Source organism: Elephantulus edwardii, unplaced genomic scaffold, assembly GCF_000299155.1.
Source record: "Elephantulus edwardii isolate Elephantulus edwardi_28Jun2011 unplaced genomic scaffold, EleEdw1.0 scaffold00029, whole genome shotgun sequence".
NCBI classification, from domain to species: Eukaryota; Metazoa; Chordata; class Mammalia; order Macroscelidea; family Macroscelididae; genus Elephantulus; species Elephantulus edwardii.
The window spans coordinates 12858766-12885869 of NW_006399779.1; the positions used below are offsets into that span (position 1 = coordinate 12858766).

Here is a 27104-nt window from a genome sequence, read left to right on the forward strand (position 1 = left end):
GAGATGACATGTCATAATTGTTTTGACTTGCATCTGTCTTAGCACTAGGGATTTTGAACATTTCCTCATGTGTTCACCATCTGAATGTCTTCTTTGGTGAAGAGTCAGAACTGTAAGGCTGTAGCAAGTCAACTGCACACTGCAGTACTTTTCCCCTCTGACACTACCCACTGGGCACCAAGTCAGATCTCACAGGTTAAAGGCACAGCCCTTCAGATGCCAAGTTTACACGAGATCTTAGATGCCCGCTATAAGCTCTTGTGTCTCCAGGACCCACCTAATTTCTGACCTGCTGGCTGCGAATTCAGGGGTTCCCTCTCACTTCAGCATACTGGCTGTGAGCTCAGCAGTCCCTTGGACCTCCTCACTCCTGACCTGCTTCCTCCCACCTGCCCTAGGGTTCAGGGAATTGCTGGAATGGCTCTCAGGATTCAACAAAGCACTGTGCTTAATGATGACTGTTTTTTGATACTAAGAATAGTGCAAATGAAGAGACAGGGAGAGGCCTAGGGAAGATTGCAGTACAGAGCTTCCATGTTCCCAAAGGCACTGCCCTCACACTGTTAACTATCTTTCACCAACTGAGAAGCCCCTGAAATTTTCTTGCCCAGGACCTTCACTGAGGCCTCACGGCACAGGCATGGCTGATGGATTCAGCCCACCTCTTCCAAGGTCAGCTACGAACACCTGGTTGGTTTTTGAGACCAGCTCCAGGATGGGTCACCTTATTGGCCTAAACCCTCAGATAGGATCTGGAAACCTATAGATAACAAAAGCATCTTAGTTAGTTGGGAAATTCCAAAGGTTTAGGATTATTTCAAGGGGCCTTGGTGGCCTTGGGGGTAAGCTGTCAGCTGCTAACAAAAAGGCCTGTTATTTGAAATCACCAGCTATTCCCTAGAAGTAAGGTGTGGCAACCTCTTTCTATAAAGGTTTACGTTTTGGAAACCCTACCCTGTCCTGAGGGCCACTAAGGAATCCAGGAAGATGACCAAATTCTTGGGGTAAAGGTAATGAAAACCCCATACACTCCTAAGAGAGAGACATGCTTTGCGCTTTCACATACACCAAGAAAGATCATCTGGTTTGTTTCAAATTGAATTTCAGAATTTTGGTTAAATAACACAATTTTGGCTTTAATAAAAGATCATCACTCTGGCATATAACTATGCTAAGAAAATGAGTCTTAGAACGTCTTAGGTCTCTTTTTCTGAGAGAAAAACCCCTTCATTGGATTTCTGAGGCTGTAAATCTTTAAGCCTGGAGAAAAGATTGAGGTTAACAATTTCATCTTGCTCAGATCCACAATCAACACTCTTGACACCAGCAGTCAGGAAATCAAAAGACAAGTTGCTTTCTGCTGTCAGGGACCTCTCCTTTACAGTGCTAAAGAGCAACAATGTCAGTCTAGAGACTAAGGTGCACCTGGTCCAGGCTCTGACCTTCTCAAATGCTTATTATTCATCTGAGATCTGGACAATGAATAAGGAAAGATTGGTGCCTTTGAGCCATGGCGCTGGAGAAGAGTATAAAACATACATACATACACATGGACTGCTACGAGAACAAACAGGTCTGTCGAGAGGGTGAAACCAAGTTGCTCCTTGTAGGCAAGAATTTTGAAACTCCATCTGACATACTTTGGGCATGAAGCCAGGAGGGACCAGTCCTTGGAGAAGGACATCATGCTTGGAAGGGTAGAGGGTAAATCACACAGGAGAGGAAGACCCTCGATGAGATGGATTGACACAGTGACTGTGGCAATGGGGCCAAGTGTGTGAGAAACGGTTAGATTGGCCCAGGATTGGGCAGTTTCAGTACTATTTACTCAACAACAACAGATCTTTCTCTCAGGATAGCTAGGGGTTTCAAACTGCTGACCTTTAGGCTCTTGTCCCACCTGTATAACACAGTGCATCACCAGAGCACAGACTGATCCTCTCACTGGAGTGTTGAGTGAATTTCCCACTGTAGTTATTGTTTTGCTTTGGCATTTTCTTACAGGGTGATATTTTAAACAATTCTTTGTATTTTTTTCTGTCTTTTCACGAGTTGCATTATGAAACTTTAGAACACCTTCTGGAGTCAACGGTATAAAATGTTTAAGAAAGGTTTTATTTTCAAGCAAATCCATTTCTGCAGCAATTTTTTTTGGCACTCGGGAGGAGATTCCAAAGACTTTGGTTTCAGAAAGATGACAGTCTCTAGAAGAAGATTTGGGGAAGGGAGTTGGTAAAATCACTACAGTGAGCTGTCATGTAAGTAAAGACAGTTCTTTCTGAAGGTGAATGGGCCACGTGTCCATTCATCTGTGGTAGGGGCAAAGGTTCTTGACTTGACTGTGATGCAATCTCAGAAGAATGTGGGTTTGGAAAATACCACTTGAGTAATGTTTACAGGTGAAAGTGCCTGTGGCTGCTTTGAACTGATTATATGATTATTTCTCATCGACAGATGGTTAAGTAAAACTCCCATTTTAAAGAGTCTGTTGAATGGAGCCCCTCCCATAAAAACCCCAAGATTACTTCATGTCCTGACCCTTCAAACCTATGAAAGTGACCTTATTTGGGAAAAGGGTGTTTGTAGATGTGTTTGAAATTGAGTTTCCAAGATGAAATCATCCTGGATCATCTGGTGAGCTCCTGCTCCAACTCTACGGTTGTTCTCATGGAGACAGAAGAGGAGGGGGCAGGGTGAAAGGGGAGATGAAGGTGGGCTGCAGTTGTGTACCCACCAGCCCAGGAGCTGGGAACCACCAGAGCTCCAGGGAGGGAGAGCCTTCGGAGGGAAGGTGCCTCTAGAGTACCTTGATTGTGGGCTTCCAGCCTCTAGAACGGTGAGCGAATGTCTGTTGTTGAAGCCTTCTGCTTTGTGGTCATGTGTTACAGCAGCCCTTGGAAACGAACACAAAACACTATCCACTGTCTCCAGCTGATTCAGGCTCATAGAGACTTCAGTCCACCCTCCCACCTCCATGGAGTACCTGAGACTGGAAGTCATTATGAGAGTAGACAATTTATTTTTTCCTGAGGAATAGATGGTAGATTCAAACCAATGACTTTTTCAGCAGCAGGTGACAAGTTACGTACTATGCCGTCAGGTCTCCTTAATACAAAATAGATACTCATTTAATGATTTGGCAAACTGAGACTGTGGGGAGTTTAATCAACCCAGTAGCTGTTGAGTTGGTTCTGACTCCTGGTGACCCTATGAGTGTCAGAATAGAATTGTCTCCACAGGATTTTCAAGTCTGTGACCTCTGAAGGCCAATCACCAGGCTTGTCTTCTGAGAGAAGCTGTTAGGTGGATTTGAACCTCCAGCCCTATGGTTTAAAGAGTTAAGTGCATTAACTATTTACATAACTCGAGGCCTCCTTAAAAATATTCTGGCTGTATGAAAAAACAAAGACATTAAGAACAAAGCTGATTGGCTGCTGTTAGGCTGCAGTTCAGAAGGCTGTAGGATTCGTGACCACATGCTCTGTCCAAAAGGGCAACCTTTTCTTATCTCTGGAAAGTTACTGGCAAGGGACTGAAGGAACCGAAGGTGGTGCCAGATCTTCTGATTTTTAAAGAGAAGCTGGAAATCTGAATTTTTATGTAAATCTTCTGATTTTTAAATAAGCAACTAATACACAAAAAGAAAACCTGAAACCAAATATCTGTCTGTATCTCTCTCTGTATTCTTTTTTCAGTTTGCTGTACTGTGGTAGCTTGTGTGTTGCAGTAATGCTGGAAGCTGTGTCACTGGTGTGTTGGCATTGTACATACCAGCAGACTCAGCAGGGTGGACAGATTTCAGAGGAGTTGGAATAGGAAGCAAGGCTTGGCATCCACTTCTGAAGGGATGGGCCTATAAAAACCCTATGAATAGCAGCAGAACCTTGTCTGATAATGTGCTGAAAGATGAGGCCCCTCAGACTGGAAGGCAGTCAGATTAGAACTGGGGGAGAGTAGACATGTACCTGTAAACACCGTGTCTGTACGTGTGTGAAACAAACACATCGGAAGAACACAAGGACTCATGGCTTCAGCTGTGGTGGGAGTGACTCTCTAAGGATGTCAAAGTGGTGGTTGAATCACTCCATGTAAGCATTTCTTTATTTATATATTTATTTCTGTTTTGAATCTTTAAAAAGTCTCCAACCTGACTGGAAATGGAAGGTTCATTAAAGGCCTCACAAGATGTCAATGCTTTGCTCAGTCTGTTTGGCAGAATTTAACCATTCGGAGACAGTTTTAACATGTTAAATATTTTATTCACAGTGTTTACAAACTATATCCACCTGGAAAACACATGAATCCAAAAATAGATTATTTTACAGTCATTCACATTTTTATTTTTCCTTTTACACAAGTTAGCTTTTCAAGTTGAATTAGGAGTGTGGAGGTCTTGGGCCTGTTCAGTGCCTCTTCACATGACGCTTCCTGCTGTGGTGAGTGGAGCCAGTGGGCAGTGCACCTCCTTGGAGGCCCACCATGACTAAGAATCAAGCGTCAGTGCAGACTTGAACCGTGAGCATTCACTGGTGTTAATTCACTGCCACTATCTTTGCCAAGGAAGTGTGTGATTTGGAGCTTGTATATACGCATCAGATAGGAAAACAAGAGAGTCTGGTCATTTAACTGGCCATCACAGAGTTGTCAGGACATTTCCAGTTTAGGGAGGTGGACCATCTTGGCCACAGATGCAATCAATGTATTATAATCTCATCATTTGGGTGACTTAAATCACAGAAGCAGTAGTAATTTGGAAACTGATACACCTGTCTGTTGACTAACTTCTTGTCTGATTCTAGCAACCAGTTAGGAGAAGAGGACAAACTCAAGGACCTTAGCAGTGTGGCTCACTTTCAGTGTGTAATCCTGGAAAGCTGACCAGAGAAGTTTTCCTGAGTGGTCAGAAAGCTGCCCTGGTAGGAAACTTGGTAAAAATGAATGCTAAATCCAATGAATTTATCCAGCCTGATAGCTGAACTCTTATTAATGAAGAATTTCTTCAATAGAATCTGAGTTTAATGATATAGAATAAATGACAAAAAAAAAAAGCTCTTTCTCCTTGGTGAACATCCACAGTCAAACATGGAAAAATTTCTGGACCTTTAGGATGGGAGTCTGGAACGAGGGTGTAATGGCAGAATTCATTCATTTTTTTAAAATAGTTTCATTTTGGGCAGTAGCATTGTTTATTGTGGCTCTGCAACTCTTGAGGGGGGAATAATGTTTGATAAAGGTACTACTGCAAAAGACTTTCCCCTCCTCACCTCCCAAACAAAACATGCTTGTGAGGGCTGCTACCACCCCCTCCCCAAGTAGACAGCAACAGCTCTGTACCTAAATGTGACCTGAGAGGTGGGGACATTTTATCAGCACATTTGTATGTTTTAAAAAAGAAAAAAAGAAAGAAAGGACGTCCAAACGTCTATTGCAATCTGATTGTTTTAAAAGACAAAAATCCGTACAGTAAGCTTGACGCATGGAGTAGATCATAGCTTGTCTTCCTGCCACCCGTGTGAATTTTTTCCAAATTTGTACACTAACCTTCGGTCCACCCGTTCCAAAATTCCTGTTTTGTAGTAGTATCTGAAAGATAGAAGAAGAGAAATGTGAGGAGGATTAGCACGTCAGGAAAATAACAGCCATGACTAGCCCTCTGCTTCTGGTCCTCTGGTGACAGGGCTGGTTTCTGGTTACGCTGGTATCTCCACACCCTGTTATCAGCTTACACTTAAACCTTTCCCAGACAGCTTGAAGAGTGAATTTTACTGTACTCAGTTTGGAATGCTCTGTGTGTGTGTGTGTGTGTGTGTGTGTGTGTGTGTGTGTGTAAAGATAGTGCCAGGGTTCAGATTGAAGCCTGGGGAACACTGCCAGGAACAAAAATGGTGGCATGTCGATTTACAAACCATAATTGTTGCTGTAACTGAGAACCCAAGTTTTGTCTGATGCCTTTTTGATGATCGAGTTAAAAGCTATAAAACGAGGGAGCTATGGGGGCCTCATGGCAAGAAGCTGCACTGCAATCCCAGAGACATGCGGTTTGAATCCACCAGATGCTCTGCTGAAGAAGGAGGGGCAATCTCCTCCTGTACCAGTCGCACTGATTTGACAGTACACACACACACAAAACAATAAAATTTTTTAAAAAAAGAAAGCTGTGAAACTGGTGTAGGTTTTGCATAACTTGACTTGAAGGTTCACGGTCACGCAAGCTCTTCACTTACCTCAGAGCTCTGCTCAACTTTTCGTACGTCATCCTGTCATTTTTCTTCCGTTGTCCCCACATCTTGGCCAGGGCTTCTGATTTAACCACCCGAAAAATGCCTTGTTCCCTATCTTCCCATTCCAGAATGCCGCAGTTTTCTTCAGGGGAGAGGAGCAAGTCTCGCACAAATTCCCAGAGGTGAGAGCTTTGGAGGCCTTTTTTTTGGAGGAGAAAAAGATAAGTTTAGTTTTTAAATATTTTCTTTTTTTTAATTAAATTTTTTATTTTAATTATTTCATGTGTGTGTACCACCAAATCAGATCTGACTGGTACAGGAGGAGATTGCCCCTCCTTCTCCAGCAGAGCATCTGGTGGTTTTGAACCACATACCTCTGGGATTGCAGTGCAGCTTCTTGCCATTAGGCCACCAGAGCTCACTAATGTATTCTTTTTGAGAGAAGGGCTATACCACTTTTCCTTGTTAGTTGTTGAGTCAACTCTTACTCATAGTGACCTCACGTTCCACAGAACTACAATTACATCCTGCAACATCTTCACAGCCACTGTTCAACTTCCAGTATTGTATCAGACAATATTCTGTTGTGATCCATTTGGTTTTCCTTGGATAGTTTTTGGAAGTAGGTCATCAGACCTTTCTTTCTTTTTACTCTTTCTTATTATGGACCAAATCTTTTGCTCTAGAATAAATTTCAACTCATCGAGACCCTATAGATCACAGTAGAACCACCGCATAGAGTTTCTGAGGCTGTGAGTAGCTTTTTGTGGCAGCAGACTGCCCCTTCCTTCTCCCGTGGAGCCTCTGTGGGGTCAAGTGGCCGTCCTTTTGGTTAGGAGCCCACAAGGGCTCCCTATTTTTGTCTGTGAGTGTCACTCTGCTCACTGTGGGTAACCCTTTCAGCATCAAAGTGACATCAAAGTCACCACAGAGTTACATACCCATGAAAATGGCTTTGTGGGGGATTATTGTCCTTACATCTGACTAAACATCCAGCTTCTTCTTGTTCTGTGCTATCGAGTCAACTATGACTCATAGAAACCCTGAGTGCAATGGCTCTGAATCCTGCCCTATCCTCAGCCGGCTTCACTGTCTCTGATACCCCTGAATGCACTGTCACAGTCATTGTGTCAATCTATCGCATCCAGGCATCATGATTTTTTAAATGTCTGTCTTCTAGCAAGGCAGTTGCAAACGTAGACGCTAAATTTGTATTTGCTGATACAAGGCTCACACTTGTGTGGAACTGCAAGTGTAATGTTCATGGGATTAATGAAATGATACTCAAATGGTCTTCTTTCTGGTAAGTCTGGTAGTTTTACTGGGATTCCTAGCTCCGACTGTAATTGTCCTACAATTACTTTATCATGACAGGTGAATATTTTTTTTCTCCTTTTGTCATGGTAAAGACTGGTTCTGGAGTCCAAACGCCTTGGTCTGGGTTCCAACATCACCTCTCCTAGCTCTGTGATCTTTCTAACTCATCTCTAAGAAAGGTTGATAATTATTCACCATCGCAAGAACATGGAAACAGCCCAAATGTCCAACCACAAATGAATGGATTGAGAAATTATGGTACATTCACACAATGGAATACTGTGCAGCAAGCAGGAACAACAATTTTCTAAATTACTACCTAACTTGGGAGGGACTAGAGAGCATTATGCTGAGAGAATTAACTCAGTCCCACAAGGATAAATATTGTATAAAACCATTATTGTAGAATGACTGTAAGGATCCAGGAGGGGTGAGAGAGGCTGGAAGCAGAGGGATGTGGTTGTGCAGCGGGAGGGGAGGATTAATCACTGGGTTGTACAGTTTGATGGGGGGTGGTGAGGGAAATTGAAAGAATTTGTTCGAATTTGTATTCTAATTTTGTAAATAAACTAGTAGGAAATGAAAAAGGGGGGGAGATTTGTTGTTGTTGAGTGCCATAGAGTCAGAACCAACTCATAGCTGACCCTCCAGCAGGTTTTCAGAGGCAGTGCACACAGAAGGAGACTGCCCATCTTTCTCCTGTGGAGCAGCTTGGGGGTTCAAATCGTGCACTTTTGGGTTGACCGTGCTATGCCTTACCGCTAAGCTGCCGGAGCTCCCATCTACCTGTGAGGATTTGGTGATGTTCTCACTTGTCATGTGTTAGAGTCATGCCTGGTAGACATTGTTTCCTATACTCATCTGAATTGTGAAATTGCAAGCTCAATTTTTCTGGGTAAAGCCTAATGGAATTGTCAACTCAGGACTCACTGTAGACTTTTAGACCCAAGGGAAATAACCCTCTTGTATAGAAATGCAACATGGAAACATTTCCGTTTCCTCACAGTAATTCTTGTAATACCATTTCCAAGTGGAATGGAATAAAAGAAATTTGATTTTTATACCATTTCTACCATGTGGATAATGTCACCGCTGTGTTCTTCTTTCCTTGGGAAATAACTGGGAGCCACCGGTTTTATTCTGAAGCTTACTGAAGCAGATTGCTTTGCCTCGTGAATGGCTGCAGACACTGGAAATGAAAAATAGCTCCTCTCCACTTACTTGTCCGACTGTGACCCTGGCAGTCTTGGCTTTTGATGCCACCTGTTTTCAAACAACTGGAGTCAGCATCTGAAATAGAATAATTTACAGCCATGCAAAGGAATTTAGAAACCTTATTTAGACTTCAGAGCACACCCAAATGAGCAAGCATTAATTGAAAGCCTTTGTTGTAAGAGACACCGTATTGCATGCTTCAGGGCTAATTGCTGTTGTTTTAATTTTTTTAATACTTTTTTTTTCTTTTTGTGTACCATCAAATCAGATCTGACTGGCACAGGAGGAGATTGTCCCTCCTTCTCCAGCAGAGTGTCTGGTGGGTTTGAACCGTGCACCTTCAGGATTGCAGCAACAAACAAAAAACAACAACAAGCAGCTTTTTGCCACTAGGCCACCAAAGCTTCCTGCTAATTGTTGTGATGTGCTGTCGAGTCAACTACGACTCATAGCAACTCATAGCTCTGAACTTTGCGCTATCCTGAGCCAGTCTCACTGTCTCCAACACACTAACCCCAATCACTGTGTCAATCCATCTCATCCAGGGTCTTCCTCTCCTGTGCTGTCCCTCTATCCTTCCATGCATGATGTCCTTCTCCAAGGACTTGTCCCTTCTAGAGCGACATGCCCAAAGTATGTCAGATGGAGCTTCAGAATCCTTGCCTCCAAGGAGCAACTTGGGGGTCATTAGTATTAAGAAATAGACCCTAATTGTGCAATGATTAAGCTTGACTACTATCTGAAAGGCGAGTCATCCAGCAATCTTTCAGAGAAAGACCTGTAGTCAGCGTGTCAGCTCATCTCCTTCAGAGTCTGCCCCTCCTTTTACAGCTTGATATCCTCTTCCAGGGAGTGGTGCCTCTTTGAACTAAGAGTCTGAGTCCTTTTCTGGCTCATGGCTCTATTACCAGCTGATTTCTGCTAGATGCTGAATGCTTTAGCAAGTGCTTCACATATCTTTTCAATCCTCACAACTATCCCATGTACTATTGTTATTGAAGTTTAGGGAGTTTAAGAATTTTTTTACTTTTTATTGTTATTATATTTTGTGTGTGTACTGTCAAATCAGATCTGACTGGTACAAGAGGAGATTGCCCCTCCTCCAGGAGTTTAAGAATTTTACTCAAAGTAGTATCAGGGTGATCCTGTTCCAAAGCTAATCTTCACTACTACTGCTGCTGCTGCTGCTGTTACATCTTCATAGTTATTATGTGCTATCAAGCTGGAACTGATAGCTGACTCCCCAGTACATTTTTTCAGAGGCTGTAAATCACATAGGCCATGTGATTCAGGCAATGGCCTTTCTGATCACTTGCTATGCATTTGAGAGCTGGACAATGAATAAGGATGACAGAAGAAGAATAGATGCCTTTGAACTGTGGTGTTGGAGAAGAGCACTGAATATCCCATGGATGGCTAAAAGAACAAACAAACATGTGTTGGGGAAAGTGCAGCCAGAGAGTGTTCCTTGGAGGCAAGGCTGATAAATTGTTATCTCACACACTTTGGGAACATTGCGAGGAGAGACTATTTCTTGGAGAAGGGCATCATGCTTGGGAAGGTGGATAGTCAGTGAAAGAGAGGAAGACCCTCAACTAGATGGAATAACACAGTGACTGCCACAGTGGGATTTAGTGTGTCAAATCTGTTGTTTTGAGAGTCACTAGGGATTGTATTCAACTCGGTGGCACCTAACAACAACAACAACAACAACAACAACAACAAATCACATAGGTGGAGATTTTCCATCTTTCTCCCTCAGATTAGACAGTGGATTCAAACCACAGGCCTTTAGGTTGGCAGTGAAACTCCTTACTACTAGGCCACCACAGTTCCCTGGTCTTCATAGTAGATATTTAAAGCATAAATGAAAGTAATTCTTTCAATGCTTAGTCTCATTCTATGAATAAAATAATTTTATTGTTTGGATATGTTACAGTTTGCTTACTCATTCACTTTTTAAAAAATCTGTTTTTCATGTTATTTTCTTCTCTTTCATTTGTTCACTCTTGTACATTTTATCTCCTTCCCTCCTGCTCCACAGCCCACCCCACAAAGCACTCCTTGTTCTAAATTATTTATGTATGTATAATGCATCAACATGGGGGGAGACTTGAGGACATCATGCTAAGGGAAATATCTTAGTCACAAAAAGACCAAAATGGCATAACCTTGCTGTTATAAAATAGGACAGATGGAATGGGACTGGGTAAAGAATGGATAGATAATGAACACACCATTAGAACAGAGGAGGAGAGAAACTGTTTCGGAGACTTTTTGATGTTTGGTATTACCAGCTCAATCTCACATATCTACTGTTGTTAGGTGTCTTTGAGTCTATTCCAACTCATAGTGACCCCGTGTGACAGAGTAGAACTGTCCCATGGGGCTTTCTTGACTAGAGATTGCCAGGTTTTCCTCCCATCGAGCTCTTGGGTTCAATCTGCCAAACTTTCAGTTAGTAGCCAAACATCAAACAGAACTTCTTGTAAGTCTGATAATATACTCATTTTACAGATAAGAAAAATGAACTATAGAGAGTTTAGATAGCAAGCTCATTTGCATGCCAGTCATTTATTTCCTCACAATCATTTGTCAGCCATACTATAACCACTGTACGTATAGTGGGAAACAAAACAAATTCTCTTCTTTGAGGGGATTACATTCAAGTTGATAGAACAGTCAATGATAAATATGTATTATTTCAGTTGGTGATGATTGCTAGGGAGAATATATGGCAGAGTGGCAAGATGTGGTGATGGTGATGTTACTTCTTTAAGTATGGTTGGTTGATAGGGAAGTTTGCTCTGATAGAGGTACTTCCTAAAGCAGGAGGCGAGTGAGTCTTGGGGGTGCCTCAGGGAGACATGGCTTGAATCATGTGCAGAGCCAATGGTCGTGGTGACCTCTGCTTACCTTCCTTTGTCAGAGCTTACTCTTTGATAACAATAGTGCATTGCTCACTGCAATCAAAATGAACTAAACACACGCCTTCAAATTCTAGGATGCCTTAGGTATTTTCTCAGGAACTGGACTGATGTGGACAAAAAGGCCCACATACATGTAGGCACCCACTGTCCCTGGTTACAAACAAGATCTGTCCCTAAGTGTCTCTTTAAGTCGAATTTGTAGGTTAAGTGAAAGCAGGTGCAGATGGTCCTTGTTTAGCCCTCCTCTTAGTTCAGAAAGGCAGTTCCCATGATGTAATCCATAACGAGTCGTGCTGCGAGTCCAAAGGCAGTGCCTTTCTGGCGGTTCGAATCCACCAACATGATTGGCATGAGATTTACAGCCTCTGATAACCTGCTGGAGGGTCAGATATGAGTCAGTTCAGTCTCAAAGGCAATGAGTCATAGTAGTTAGTGCAATAAAGGGAGCACTGATGACATGGTATGTAAACACTGAGGCTGCTAGCCAAAAAGGTTGGCAGTTCGAATCCACCAGCTACATTCTTCAGAACCAAGATGGGCAGCCTCCTCTGGTAAAGATTTAGACACAGTGGAGGGTGAATGTGTAAGAATCTACTGGAAGGCAGTGGGATTGGTTTTAGGGTTTTGGTTAATGCAATAAAAGACTTAAAAGCTTTTCAAAGATTTAAAAAAAATCACACATGCAGCAAGTGAAGGCAATTGTAAAGAAGAATTTAGTTGTAGTTTCAATTTGGTTGAGTCATTTCAAAGTGCAGGTGCACAGCATTAAAGGACAGGAAGGGGTTGTCTAGAATTGGACATTCATTCCCCGGGGACTCACTACATGTACAAACCACAAATGAGTGCCCAGGTGAGACTCCTCAACAATGGAGGTGAACAGGGGTGGCCCTGCTGAGGAGGGCTGACAGCTGACTGGTCATGATCAAGGGTTCTGATCGTTGGTCTGACCAAATGCCAGGCTGCACTGTACCACCTACCAAGCACATTTTAAAAGAATCTTTTAAGATGGGAGAAAACCAATGGAGTAATAAAGATAAATGAAGGTGAATGATTAACCAGCGAATAGGCAAAACAACCCCCCAAATGCCAAACTGGAAAGAAGCAGGAGGGAAAGGCACCTGTTTAGTTATTATTTTCCACATATATTGGAATAAAAAAAAAAATCACCTCTCCGTCATCGCCATCGAGTCAGAACCAACTCGTAGGCGCCCCTCTGCTGGGTTTCTGAGGTGGTAAATGGAGGAGGCTGCCCATCATTTACCCTTGGAGCTGCTGGTGGATTTGTTCCACTAGAGAGTTGCCCCCTGTGGGATAACAGCACAACTCCCAAAGGACTACACCCTAGATCTCCCTTGTTTGGAATCAAAGGACCCTCGTTAATCTCTGCAAGCTCCATGCTTGGCTCTGAGACCGTCTCCTAGTCGGTGCTCAGGAAGTGTTTGTTGAATGAGTGGGAAAAGAAAGAAATGGGTGAAGGGAACAAAGGAGTTAAGGGTCCTGGATTCAGACGCACCTGGGCCATCTGCCACCTTCCCTCTCTATCACCTTTAACCTCTAAACCTTGGTACCTACATCTATCAAGGGCTATGGGACTATAGCCTTTTAGGGTAATTGAGAGAACTACTTAAGACAATTTCAAGTAAGATTTTAGCACAAGATCTGGCTTATCATAAGCACTCACCAGAGCCTGTTATTAGCATTACTGTTAAATCCTTGAGTCTAGTCACGGCGAGTTATATATTCAGGTAACATTTGTTTCTAGAGAACTGGGGAAGAGAAAAATCTCTTCCTTGCTCATTGTCTTTTTTCATACATTGTTAGGAAGGCAGACTGGCATTGTACTCAGAGAGTGAGAACAAATTCCAGGTCTCTTCAATGCCGTTCCTGCCAATACCGCGAGCTCTGGTCTTAGGACACAGATGTTGACATGGCCTCTTGTGGGGCTCATTTCTTCCGAGCGCTCTGCTCTGTTGGTTTGGCCAGTGAAGGCTGGAGTGTGCATGGTCAAGGTCAAGATCTGGGAGGATTCCACCATACCAGGAATCAGTTCAGAGCTGTACTGGATGGTGGGAGGGGATCCTGCTGTGGACCTGAGCATGGCACCAGTAAGTACATCAGCTGCCGTGGAATCATTTCCAACTCATGACAATGGTTAAGCAGATCTTAATTCTGAGCTGCTGTTGGGTGGATTTGAACCTCCAATCTTTCAGTTGGCAGTTGAATATGTTAGCCATTTGCCTCACCCAGGGACTCCTTGAGGAAAGGATCCTTGCAGAAAGGAGAGCTGCTTTGGAAAGGGCTTTCTGAGTGGAGCATTCCTGCTTAGATGTGGTCCACAGACCTGGCTATTTTTATGCCAAAATTTGGTTTGCTTAACTGGAAGCCAAATACCCTGACTTCTTAGTATATTGTTTGATACTTGATATTAAAGAGAATAAAAATATATTAGAATAAACAGTTAAATAGCTCCCCCTTGCCCCTGGGGCTCATATGTCTCAGAGGTCTTAGAAAGCTTCATATGATCAGCCTTCTCTTTGTAGAATGCGCAGAAGCCCATGAGAAAAGGGATCTGTGTACAGTACCTCCTGGTCCCAGGCTGGGGCTTTTGTGTGGGATGCAATAGTGTACAGAAATCATATTTATAAGAAAAGGCTTCAAAGGTCCCTTTCCTAAACCTAATACATTAAGGGTTAATCTTTAGACTCAACAAGGCCATTTGAGATCCTCGGTCACTTGAGAATTCGAAACTCAACCTGCTTAGTGAATTCAGATTCTTCATAACATTGTCAACCACTGGCCTCTAACGTTTAGTAAGCATTGTTAAAGAATGATTATTACTCTTGCTGTTGGCTAATGATTTAGGGGCATATGCACTTCAAGGACACACTAGGTCCAATGTAAGTGCTGTTTCTAAACCTCACATCAGTCATTAAGGAGCACATCATTGTACAGACAGCGAAACCAAGTCTTAATTAACCTCATCTGATTCCAAAGCCCTGTTTCTTTCCACCACCCTTCTAGCCCTACTTATCTTCTCCAAGCCTGAGGTTATTTCAAGTCATTATGCTTTTTATGCTTAAGCTTACTGTCACTGAATCAGTTCTAACTCCTTGTAACCTTCTGCTGGATATTTGAGACTGTAAATTTTAATAGAAGGAGACTTCTCATATTTCATCCTGGGAGCTTCTGGTGGATTTGAACTGCTGAAGTTGCAAACCTTTGGGTTAACCTTGCAATTCACTACGGACTATGCCACCGGAGAACCCTGTCAATCTTTTAGTGTGACCTTAAAAGAAGTCCATGTGTCCAGAACCAGCTTGACAAGATCCTGAATGACCCAGTTACTTACAGTCCTTGATGGTGGCCTTAGTCTCTTCAGCATCATTGAAAAAGGAGTAACCTGGGAAAGAGAGAGAAATCCATGAAGCAAACCATACGATCCTGGTTTCCTACCCTGGGACAGGAGGGGAGATGGGGATTGCAGGATCGGGTAGGGGATAAAGGCAATGACTGAGAACTTTGAGGGAAGTCTAATTTAGAAGGAACTTGGGATATGATCTAATCCATGTAAGGGCCACCATAAAGCTATCCCTGGGGGTGGCCACTTGGAGAGAGTGCACCGCCAGGCATCCCAAGAAGAAGATACATCCTGGCCCGAGAGCTGGGTGCTGGTGGCCTAGTGCTCAGAAGCTGCCCTACCAACCTGAAGGCACGGGGCTCATATCCACCAGCTGCTCTGTGGGAGAAAGATGGGCAATCAATCTCCTCCTGAGTGCTTTACTGCCTCTGAAAACCTGCTGTAGCTCAGTTTGGACTTGCTGGTACAAAATAACAGCTGGACTGAGGTGGCCGATACTGCATGGACCTGGGCAGAGTATCTCAGAACCTGGGCTCATTTTCTTTGTTGGCAACATGAAACTCTTTCTGTTGGCTCTAAGAGACTATAGTCTGGATGTCTGTTATGTTTTGGTCAAGGGCGACAGTCAGCAAGAGAGACCACAATAAGGGCAAAACCCAATGAACGTCAAGTTTAATGAAGATCTAGCAGCTATGTCAGGGCCCCAGCTTCCTCTACGGGATGAAGTCAGCTGGAGTTGAAATAGGAGTTTCAGACCTGGTCTTCTTAGGAAGTAACATGGGCTAAAGAGTGTCTATTTTTTAGCTTTGGGTTAAAGATTAGAACTAATTTTTATTTGCTGAGGAGGTTGGAGCAGAGATTGTTTGTTCCTAGTGTCATTTTGTGTCGTGACATCTCAGTTCAGGGTTCCAGGAGCGAATGACAACAGGATGGAGAACTAATGAGAGGTCCGTCTCTCCTCCACATTGAGGAAGCCATCCTGTGCCCTCTACACTTGCCACTCACCTCTCCGGTTACTCAACCCAGCAACTCAACTCACTGCTGTTGAGTGAGAAATGACTCATAGTTGACCCTCTAATGGGTTTACAGAGGCTGTGAATCATATTGGAGAAGATTACCCATCTTTCTCTGGCTGAGCAGGTGGTAGGTAGATTTGAATTGGTTGTCTTTAGGTTGACAGCACAACTCCTACTAATCTACTAGACCACAGTTCTCCAGTTACTACTGTTACTGTCTTCTGTCGAGTTGGAACCAACTCACAGCTGACCAGCCAGCAAGATTTTAGAGGTAGTAAATGGCATGGGAAGAGATTACCTATCTTTTTCCCTGCAGAGAACCTGGTAGAACCTCATACCTTGTGCTTGCAGCACAATTCCTTACCACTAAGCCACCAGAGCTCCCTTCTAGTGCCCCCAGATCCAACAGCACCAGATCCCAGAATTCCCTCTAGCTCCCTACTTACCAAAATTTACTAGTCCTATGTTCTATTCTGTCAGAGCCTTAATCTGTGGGGTCATTACTACAAGGTCTCAATTATGTGATAAACAGTTAACCATAATTCAGATGGAGCTACTTCTGAGAATGAAAACCAGCGCTGACTGTAGTTATCCAATCTACGATGTTCCACAACTTTTGGGTTGGTACTGCAGCTCCTTTCAAGGCCACCAGAACCCCAGGATCATAGGTGTAAGCAGGATCTGTCCTGGCAAGTTTGAGGTGTATTGTAAGACTGCCCACCTTACACATCTTCTTGTTGTGTGCCATCGAGTAGAAACCAACCCATAGCTGACCCTCCAGTGGGTTTTCAGAGGCAGTAAATGACACAGGAGGAGATTACTCATCCTTCCGCAGAGCAACTGGTGGATTTGAACCCTGTGCATTAGGATGGCAGTGCGGCTTCTAGCCACTAGGCCACCAGAACTCCCTTACACATACATCTTAGAGGAAGAATTTGGGTGGAAGCAAGTTGGTGCTGTAGACAGTTTCACCGCTCAAAGTGCTGTCCCACTTGGCCTGTAAAACCCATAGAGTTGACTCAGACTCATAGTGACCCTACAGCAAGAGTCAAAGTGTTCTCCAGGATTTCCTAGACTGAAATTTGTATGGAATCAGACTTCCTCATCTTTATCCCACAGGAAGGCTGTTTGACCTGAATTGCCAGTCTTGTGGTTGGCAGCCAAACACTTAATCACCAAGTCACTAGGACTTCTTGACCTGCCAAAGTGTCAGAAATTCTACCATTAAAGAGAGTACTGTGACCTTAATGAGACCATAGCACAATTTAGGGGCTGTTAAAAGCAGCTGGGAGGTCTGGTGGACCAGTCCATAGGGAATTGCACTCCTAACTCACAGATGTGTCTCTTGGGTGGTTTGAACCCACCAATGGCTCCTTGGAAGAAAGATTGGTAATTTCCTCATATGCAGTTTATAGCCTTAGAAATCTGAGGGGATGCCATCTATGAGGCATTGAGAGAGGGAGGGAAAAACAGTTCACATTTTTTATTAGTCTTGAGGTAATGGACCTAAGAGCAAATATGTAACACATGACGGGAATCAGATTGGTGGGTTTTCCAGTACGGATGCTGCTTGCAAAGTGAAGACAAATTGCTGGTTTGCTGTCGGGTTGAGCCTGGAACGGTCAAACTGATCCTCTTTGGTGATGGGATATCCTCTTTCTCTGGCACTGGGGTCCTTATATAAGGCTGAACCCACAGGTGGGATGGAATGGGCTCTGAGCTCCTCCCAGAAGCATCGTGACCTGTTCAGACTTGTCCTCATCCAAGTCCTGAAGGCCCAGGATGCTGCTCCCAGCATTTGGCAGGTCATCAGACCAGTGGAAACTGGATAACTGGTCAGCAGACCTGTTTTCCCCTTTTTCTCCCCAGAAGAGCCACGGCTCCCGAGGTATACCACGTATACCACGCAGTACTTGATGGACCAGCCTTTTCTGGCCTCAGGGGACTTGTGGGAGTGGAGGAAAGGGATCAGTGACTGGATTTCATAGCAGAAATTCTTTCCACAACATTTCCATCAAGCAGCAGGTAAATGAGTTCTGCTTGATTATCTCTAGTGGCTAGGAGTGTCCTATCTCCTGTGTTGTCTTCTAACCCAGGGTGTTGTTTTATGTTGTAGGTGTAAGTTGCTGACTGTGGCTCATAGTGACTCTATGAACAACAGATCTGAATGCTGCCCTGTCATGGGCCATCCCACAATCTCCCATGCATCCTTACAGTCACTGTGCCAATCCATCTTGTTTAGAGCCTCCTTTTCACTGACCCTCCCTCATTCCAAGTCCTTTTCTAAGGACTGGCCCTTCCTACCAATATGCCCAAAATATAAGATGAAGCACCCTGGTTGTAATTATTCCAAGATATATTTGTTCTTTTGGCAGTCCACGGGATATGCTGATTCACAGCCTATGGTGCTTTTGGTTTTCTAACTGCACTGCCTGATGGAATAGAGCTTATATCAGACTAATTGAAAGGTCAGATGTTCAAATCCACCAGCTGTTTCAAAAGAGAAAATGGACAGTCTCTTTCCATAAATATTTATAACTTAGGGAATCACTTGCTCTGCACTTGAGAGGTAGACAGTGATTAAAGATGGCAGAAGAATAACTGATGCCTTTGAACTTTGGTGTTGGAGAAGAATACTGAATATCTCACAGACTGCCAGAAGAACAAACATCTGTGTCTTGGAGAAAGTGCAGCAAGAGTGCTCCTTGGAGGGAAAAGTAACAAAGCTGTCATCTCACATACTTTGGGCATGTTGTTAGGAGAGACTATTCTTTGGAGATGGACATCATACTTGGAAAGGTGGAGGGTTGACCAAAGAGAGGAAGACCCTCGGCCAGGTAGACTGACACAGTAACGACAGTAATGGGCTCAAGTAAGTCAGAGATGTTGAGGATGGCTCAGGTCAGGGTTCAGATCTGTTATTCATAGAGTTGCTATGAGTCACTCTTAACTGGATGGTTCCTAACAGCAGTAACAAGGAACTCAACTTGGAGGATTGCTACGAATTAGAACCAACTCAACAGCAATGGACTTAGTTTTGGGCTTTGCTTCTTTTATTAATGATGAAACAATCCTCATTTGCTTCATTTACCTGTATATATGCTGCATCCTCTCAAGAAGACTGTAGCGTTGCATGCCATTGGCCCATTGTACAGATGATGCAATGGAGAGAAAGGGAGGTTAAGCAGATTCCCTGAAGTGCTGTGACAGAAAGTGTGGGAGCCATGGCTGTCATGTGACTCTTTCTGATCCCCGAATCTCTGCTTTGTACTGACTATTGTGCCTCAGGCCTGTTTGCTCCATGACTTTAGGGAAATCCTCTAATTCCTCAGGACCTCACTCTCCTTATCCGAAATGTCACGACACGGAGTTAAGTATTCTCAGAGATTGTTCTTGGGTTTAAAAAACTTGTCCATCAACATCTACTCTTGCAGGACATGTTGACTAGTTAAATAATGTCCTCATCACCACCTTCTGGCCATTTGATCCTGGTCCATTGTTGTGAGGTACCGTAGAGCCCGTGCCAAGTCACAGCAACCCATGTACAACAGAATGAAATCCTGTGTGATTCCGTGCCATCTCCACAACCACTGCTCTGCTCAAGCCATTGTCATAGCCTCTGAGTCCATATGTCTCATCAGGAATATGAGGAAATGAAATGCCAGTTAGTTGGAAGGTTCTTAAAGCAGGAAGTCAAAGGCTTTGGCTTGTTCTTTTTGTACTTTGTTTAATGGAAGATCAAGTTGTCTGAACATAACAAGGGAATACCACTACATAGCTTCAAATCAGGAAAGGTGTGCATACGGGTTGTATCCTTTCTCCATACCTATTCAGTCTGTAAGTTAGCATATCATTTGAAAAGATGGGCTATGTAAAGAAGAATTGTGTCATCAGGGTTGGAGTAAGACTCATCGACAACCTGCCTATGCAGATGACATAGCCTTGCTTAGAGAAAGTGAAGACGACTTGAAGCACTTACTGAAGATCAAAGCCTACAGCTTTCAGTATGGACTATGTTGTTGCTGTTGATTGCTGTCAAGTCGAGCACCACTCAGAGCAACCCAATGAACAAAAGGTCTGAAGCCTTTCTATAACTATCAACATTTACCAAAGTTCAGAGTTTCCAGAGGCATGTTGTTTAGGAAGTGGATGCCACTCCTGCTTCCTAAATGGGTTATAGTTCAACATTAAAAACCAAACACCCTCACCACTGGACCAATAGAAAACTTCATGATAGATGGGAAAGAGATTGAAGGTGTCAATTATTTCATCTTAATTCGATCCATAATCGACATCCATGATAACAGCAGTTAGAAATCAAAAGATGTGTTGCATTGGGTACATCTTATGTGAAGGGCCTCTCCTAAGTGTTAAAGAACAAAATCAGTTCAAAGACTAGACATGCTTGATCCAAGCCATCAGATTTGCAATTGCTTCTTATGCATCTGGAAGTTGGACAATGGACAAGGAAGACTGAAGGAGAATTGATGCTTTTGAATTGTGTTGGTGAACTGTATTCAATTCACCATGGATTTCCAAACAAGGAACCAAACTACCTTGGAGAAGGTGCATCCAACGTGCACCTTAAAGGCAAGAATGGTGAGATCTGGTCTCACATACTTTGGAGGGGCTAGTCTTTGGAGGAAGACATCATGCAGGGTGAGGTAGAGGATCAGTGAGAGAAGACTCTTAAGGGGATAGATTGATACAGTGACAATGGGCTCTGCACAGTGGACATTGTGAGGTTGGCACAAGCAGAGCAAAGTTCCAATCTTTTTATAGGGTTTCTATGAATCACAGTCAACTTGATGGCACTGGACAAGATTACAAATATTTATGAATATGGTGCATTGTTTTGTTTACATTCTGATTCTTGAGCAGTCTCAGACACATTTTGGTTTTTCTTTTGATTTCTTCTTTTTTCTAGTGCATGTAACTTTCTTTCCTGAAATTTGCTCTTTTACCTAAAACCTTTCAATTTCAGTGCAACTGACATCCCAGGTATGAAGGACATCTATGTTAAGGCAGGACGAACTGTGGGTCACACTGGGGAAAGGATGTCATTTGGCTCCACCTCATTCCTCCTGTCCTTCCTCTCCCCCTTGTCTATGGACTCTGTGGGGCGTGGGGTGGGGTGGGGAACACAGACCTTGCGTGCGGATGTTCTGGAGGATGAAGTACAGGTACTCTCCGCAGACGCCTGCCGCCTCGATGAACTCCTCTTGCGTCATGCTGCACAGTTGCAGCCCGCTGATGTTGAAGTGACAGAAGGAGATGCAATTAGCATCCAGCTTATACTGGTCACAGCAGAACTGGAGCCATTCCCACACATGGCGCTTGGTCCAGTACTCGGGGTGGACAGAGGTCCAGTAGGAGTCACACGCTGCAGCAGAGGAGAGAAAAGTGAGTGGCAGCGTCTTCAAAACAGCCTTCGGACTTCTCTGAGGGACACTTAATATATTAAAATCCCCACCCGCCCTCTCAGGATTCATCTTCCAATGAGTTATGGAGGCGAGGTGGCAAGGACTTGGTCATTCTCTCTAACATAAATAATTCACAACTGTCATAGCATTCAATCAACCTGTCAAACAATCAGTGCTTCAATCTCCTCAATAAAATGGGCCTAATAATGACGTCTATGTAGGTAGGGAACTCTGATGGTCTAGCCATTAGATAACTATACTGCTGCTAACTCCTAAAGGTGGCTTCTCTCTAGTGGTTCGAATCCACTTGAGGGAGAAAGATGGTCAATCTACTCCCATATCATTTACAGCCTCCAAAACCCCTCTGGAGGCTCAGTTGTGAGTTGGTTCCAACTGGACGGCAATGAGAGAAAAAGATAGGGTTGTTCTCTGTATTAAATGAATTAAAAGGTTTTTTTGTTTTGTTTTTTTTAAAAAGCCCATTGCTATTGAATTTATTTACACTGATAGCAACCCTGTAGGCAGCTCTGGTAACCTAGTGGTAAGAGGTGCTGCTGTCTCAAAAGCATGCAGTTAGAATCCACCAGCGGACCCAAGGGGGGAAAGAAGGGCACTCTTCTCCTGTGAGATTAACGGCTTCTGCAAATCTGCTAGGAGGTCAGCTATGAGTTGATTCTGACTCAATGGTATACAGCAACAACCATGCATAGCAACCCCCTAAGATAAAGTAGAACTGTCCCATAGGGTTTCTGAGATTTTTAAATCTGTACAGAAGCAGACTGTCTTGTCTCTCTTCCATGGAGTGACTTGTGGGTTCAAACCAGCAGCCTCTCATTTAGCAATAAGCACTTAACCCACCACTAATGGAAACAGAAGTCATTAGAACAGAGCCTGGAAGGCTTTATTGCTAGCATTAACATTATTATTCATTATTATTCAACATTTAGCTGTCTATGAAAAGAAAAAAGATTAGGTACTCATTTTTAGGTAATAATAGTACACATTTCATCCCTCCCTCCAGAAAGTTATAGATGAGAGTCGTAGAGAATTTGACCAAGTTCTCACAGCCAGTCTGGCAGAGAGGGAAATGAATCTGACCTTGAAAGTCATTGCTTTTTCATCTGGTCTACTTCATACTGATCCTCAGGGGCCCATGGAGGGCAGAGATAAGGCATGGTGACAGAGTTAAAGGCAGATGGAGAGCTACAGAGAACAAGAAATCCTGGGGAGAAAGGCAGAAAGAGAAAGCATGGTGCATGTGACTAATTTAGGCGTGTGGACGACAGGAAGGGCCACTGCAAGTCGGAGTCCATAGCAGATGGCAATGATACTATTCTTTGTCCCCCTTTAAGTCCTCTGTTTACCAGCATTGTTTTAAGTGGAGCTGTGGTACCTCAGCCCCAAGGTGGCAAGACCTCCCCCTAACATGCACCGTTGTCCTGTCATGTGCTCCACTCACTAAGCACCCACTGTGTGCCATCTGTGTTATTGTCTTTATTTACATATGTCATCTAGAGTTTCTCAAACCCTCCCAACAATCCAACTCCAACGGATAGGACTGAGCTATGTCACCACTGAGAACACTGAGGCTGCATGAAAACGCAGACTGCTCCCAAGCACTCTCTCTTCCCTGTGTGGAATGGACCAAGGGAAACATAACCAGAGATTGTTGTTAGGCACCAGAGAATCCATAGGCTCCAACTCTTGGCAACTCTATCTTTCAGGCCGTAGAACGAAACAGTGCCAGGTCCTGAGCCAGCCTCACAATTCTTGCTAGGCTTAATCCCACCATTGCATCCACTATGTTTTTGCATATCCTCTACCAAACATGATGCCCTCTCCAAGGATTCCTGATAAAATGTCCAAAGTTTGTGAGACGAGGTCTCATCGTGCTTGCTTTGAAGGAGCATTCTCCAGATTAGACCTCCAGTGGTATAGCTATAGCCCACGTGGAGTTGTGCTGCCAACTCAAAGCCACGCCCCTTTGGAGGTTCAAATCTGCCTGGGCCTCCAAAGGAGGAAGGTGAATGACCTTCTATGCAATTTGTAGCCTTAGAAACACAACAGAGGATCAGCTATGAATTGGTTTTGAGTTGGCAGCAATGAGTTAAGTTGGTGGAGTCATGTGTTATGTGCTAGGCTGCTAACCTAAGGTTGGTGGTTCGAATCCACCAGTGGCTCCATGGAGAAAGATGATCAGTCTCTCCCATAGGGATATATAGCTTCAGAAAGAGAACTAACTTGTAAAACAATGAAAGAATTTTTCTTTTACTTTTCAAAGAGGGGCGTGTACTCGGGGGAGGAGTGAGCGGGGAGAAAAGTGCAACAATGAATGAATGGAAATCCAAAGTCTCTGTAAATGTTCATGGAAATTAATAATAAAAAATATATATATTATATAATAGCTATTTAACAACTAAATAAAATAATTAAACCTAATAAAAAAAGAGAACTGACTTGATAACAATGGGTATCCTGTGGGTGAAGAGAGCAAGGGCCTCTTCTCAGATGCCTCTCTTGCTCACTGACCACTGGCTAGAGGCCCCTGTCTACTTATTGTTGTGGTTGTGTGCTGTGAGTCAGAGCCAACTCATAGCTGACCCTCCAGCAGGCTTTCTGAGGCGATAAATCACACAGGAGATTATCCATCTTTCTATCACAGAGCAACTGGTGAATTCAAACAGTGTGCCTTTGGGTTGGCAGTGAAATGCTTTATCACTAAACCACCAGGCACCATCCCTGCCCCCCCCGCCCCATCACCCCCGAGCTTGTGGAAAACAAAGTCTTCAAGAAAAGTTGGATGGTTTTTCTCATGCTGGTTCTGTGGTTTCATTTCTGCCTTGAGTGAACCTAAAAGGCCTTGCCTTTCCTGGTATTCTGATGAGCGATATTTATGAGCCTTGAAATTCTTCAGCCATGGTCCTGAGCCGGCCCTGACAGAGATGGCTATCAGTGAGGGCGAGTCAGAGGACACAGTTGATTCTTTTTCATGGAAAGGCATCACCAAGTCTCCTTTCCCCACCCTCTCTCCCAACCACTTCCACCCCCTTGTTATTTTCTTTGGCATTTGAAGAGGGCCATATTGTTTCTGAAAGCCAAGAGGGCCTTACAGATTCAGAGAAATGCCCGGGTGGGGAGTGTGCACTGACACTAGGAAGGTGTTGCTGGCAGGGTTCTGTTTCCTCAGCCCTCTCCTTTGAAGCTCACTCACAGAGCCAGCTTTGTGTGCAGCTCTGGCCTCTGGAGGGAAGCAGGAGCCAGAGCCAAGGGCAGCCCTCCTTCCTCAACAGGAAAGCCCTGCCCACAGCCCCCAGAGCTGAACGGAAAATGGCCATTCTCAGAGACAAGGGGAGTAATGTGACCAGAGTCCTTGACGTGGTCTCAGTAGTGGTGTGTTGCCACAGTCCTGATTCTGGTCCTCCTAACAAGCTAGTGAGGAAGGCTGTTGGGGCCTGGTTCTTCCTACCCCTCCACCCCTCTCCACTCTCCCTGTTGCTTCTTGTAACCCTGCCACACATACTATCTTTCCCTCAGGATTTTGTCTTCTCCCAGAGCCTTTCTTTTGTTAGGAGGTGGGGGTCACATTTGCCTTCTTCTAATTCTTGCCATCCTCAAGGCCATAGTTCCCTCACTTTTTCTCAGAATAAATGTCTTCTCCAATTTGTTCTCCAATAAATATCTTTTCAGGAAGGACCATGACCGCTCCTGTTCAGCCTATGAGCTCCCTGAGGCTAGGCTACTGCTCTGCTTTGCTCACCCTGAATGAAATTGCTTAGAACCAAGCTACAGTGCTCAGTGAGTATGACAGGTGCTCAGTGAGTAGAAAGAACTGACCAGAAGGCTGATTAGTTATCTTCACGTTACAGATGAGGTAAGTTCTGAATGGTTATATGATTTGTCTAAGGTCACACAGATAAGTCAGGTAGGGAGACAGGCTGCAAACAATCTTTTGATTGCACATCACTCAGTCTTCTTGGTTAAGAAGAACCAAGTTGGGCAGACATCTTCAAGACTGACTTAAAAAGAGATTTGGATGAAGGCAGAGCAATGCTGTAACCCAGGATACTAGTAGCAACTAGGTTTGAAAAATCAGGAATGATGATGTTTACAACCCCAGCGAATGAGATGAAGAAGACTCTTTTTAATATTTGGAAGAGATGAATTCAGGACAAATGAAGAAGAGGTAATAGATTTGTGGACAAGATTTTCTTAAATAGATTGTATTGTCTGGAAACGTAAAGCGTTTCCTTTAATGCATTTATAAAATTATCTGAAAGTTTTGCAGAAGCTGAGCTATGAGGCCCTTCTGCCAAGGTGGAGATGGTATCCTGGCCTGGTAGGCTTAAGCCAGTTCAGAGGCCACTATTAAGCAGCAGGGTTGCCTGCCCCTTTGAAGTCTGAAGTAGGTCAAGACACTCATTCTAAGGCCAGCTGTATTAGAAAGAAGAGTTGGAGAGCTGTGGAGAATTTATAGAAGCTCTATGAGAATCCACACAGGTGATGCTATAACATAGGATGCATTTACTTTCGAAACAGGCGCTTTAGCTGGTAGAGCTGGGTGGGTGCATTCATGTGTTCACAGGGTCAACAGGTAACATTGGTTCCTGTAGATGACCCTGGGGACTAGGGGTGTTGGGGCTAGAATGTCCATGTCAAGGTGGACGGCTACTGTCCAAGACTAGCTGCCCATTGCCATGTGGGGTGGGGGTTGGGGGTGGGATAGGGGTATGTGTGCATTGTTAGGCCCAGAACTTTGTAAAAGAGATCATAAATTTGATTTTTATTTTTTTAGGGCTGGCTAAAAATGGACTAAAATTTTAGTAAACTTTTAGAAAAAACTTTGAGGTTTGATACAAAAACTCTCCCATGGGCTGCACTCCACACACACTTTTGGATAGTTTTTTTGAGATTATTATTGAGAGTGAATGTGTGAAAGCTTTAAATTTTTTTTAAAAAATTTCTTCAGATTAAAATAGAACAAGAAAAAAAACAGAGCTGCTTTGCTGGGAGTCTAAGTGGAGGTCCTAGACATTGCCCGTTTCTTCACTCCTGAATGGCCTTGAATCTCACTGTTATAGAACTTGGAATTGAAGTTTCTGTATTTTTAATTCTCCCCAAAAGTTCAAAGTAGTGACCTAGCTGCCTTGGAAATTATTTGCACATTAGAAAGAATAATCCCAGTTTCACTGTGCCATTAAAAGACAGAAGGAAATTCTCTCTCTTTCTCGCCCTGATGTGGAGTCAGAACTGACTCATACCCCACTTTCCAGTGGATTTTCAGAGGCTAGAACTCACATGGGAACAACTGGTGGATTTGAACCAGCTCTCTGTGGGTTGGCAGTGTAATTCCTTACCCACTAAACCAGAATTAGCACCTGGCAAAGATTTAGAATAAAACTGGGAATGTAGTAAACCAAACCCAAACAATTTCCGTTGAATTATTTTGAACTCTTAGCTACCCTCCATGGATAGCATTTCCGAGGCTGTAAATCATTATAGAAGGAGATTGCCCATTTTTCTCCCTTGGAGTGGCTGGTAGATTCAAACTGTTGACCTTTTGATTAGCAGACTGGCACATTATGCACTACATCACCAAGACTCCTTGGGCATGTAATAAATGTTCA

The 27104-nt window shown here is 43.7% G+C and overlaps 1 protein-coding gene across 2 annotated transcripts in view; it reads right to left on the reverse strand.

The window, feature by feature from the left end:
* Positions 1 to 5291: 5291 nt before the first annotated feature.
* Positions 5292 to 27104, reverse strand: part of ELF5 (E74-like factor 5 (ets domain transcription factor)) — a 42333-nt gene continuing 20520 nt past the window's right edge. Inside the window, exons 3-7 of one of the 2 annotated variants that reach the window (XM_006883747.1) lie at positions 21207 to 21440; positions 15033 to 15083; positions 8760 to 8828; positions 6225 to 6420; positions 5292 to 5583 (exon numbers count right to left, since the gene is read on the reverse strand). In XM_006883747.1, coding sequence (XP_006883809.1) covers positions 5487 to 5583; positions 6225 to 6420; positions 8760 to 8828; positions 15033 to 15083; positions 21207 to 21440 — 647 coding nt within the window. In that variant the 3' untranslated portion in view covers positions 5292 to 5486. The remainder of the gene's footprint in view (positions 5584 to 6224; positions 6421 to 8759; positions 8829 to 15032; positions 15084 to 21206; positions 21441 to 27104) is intronic. The other variant, XM_006883748.1, reaches the window with a different exon arrangement.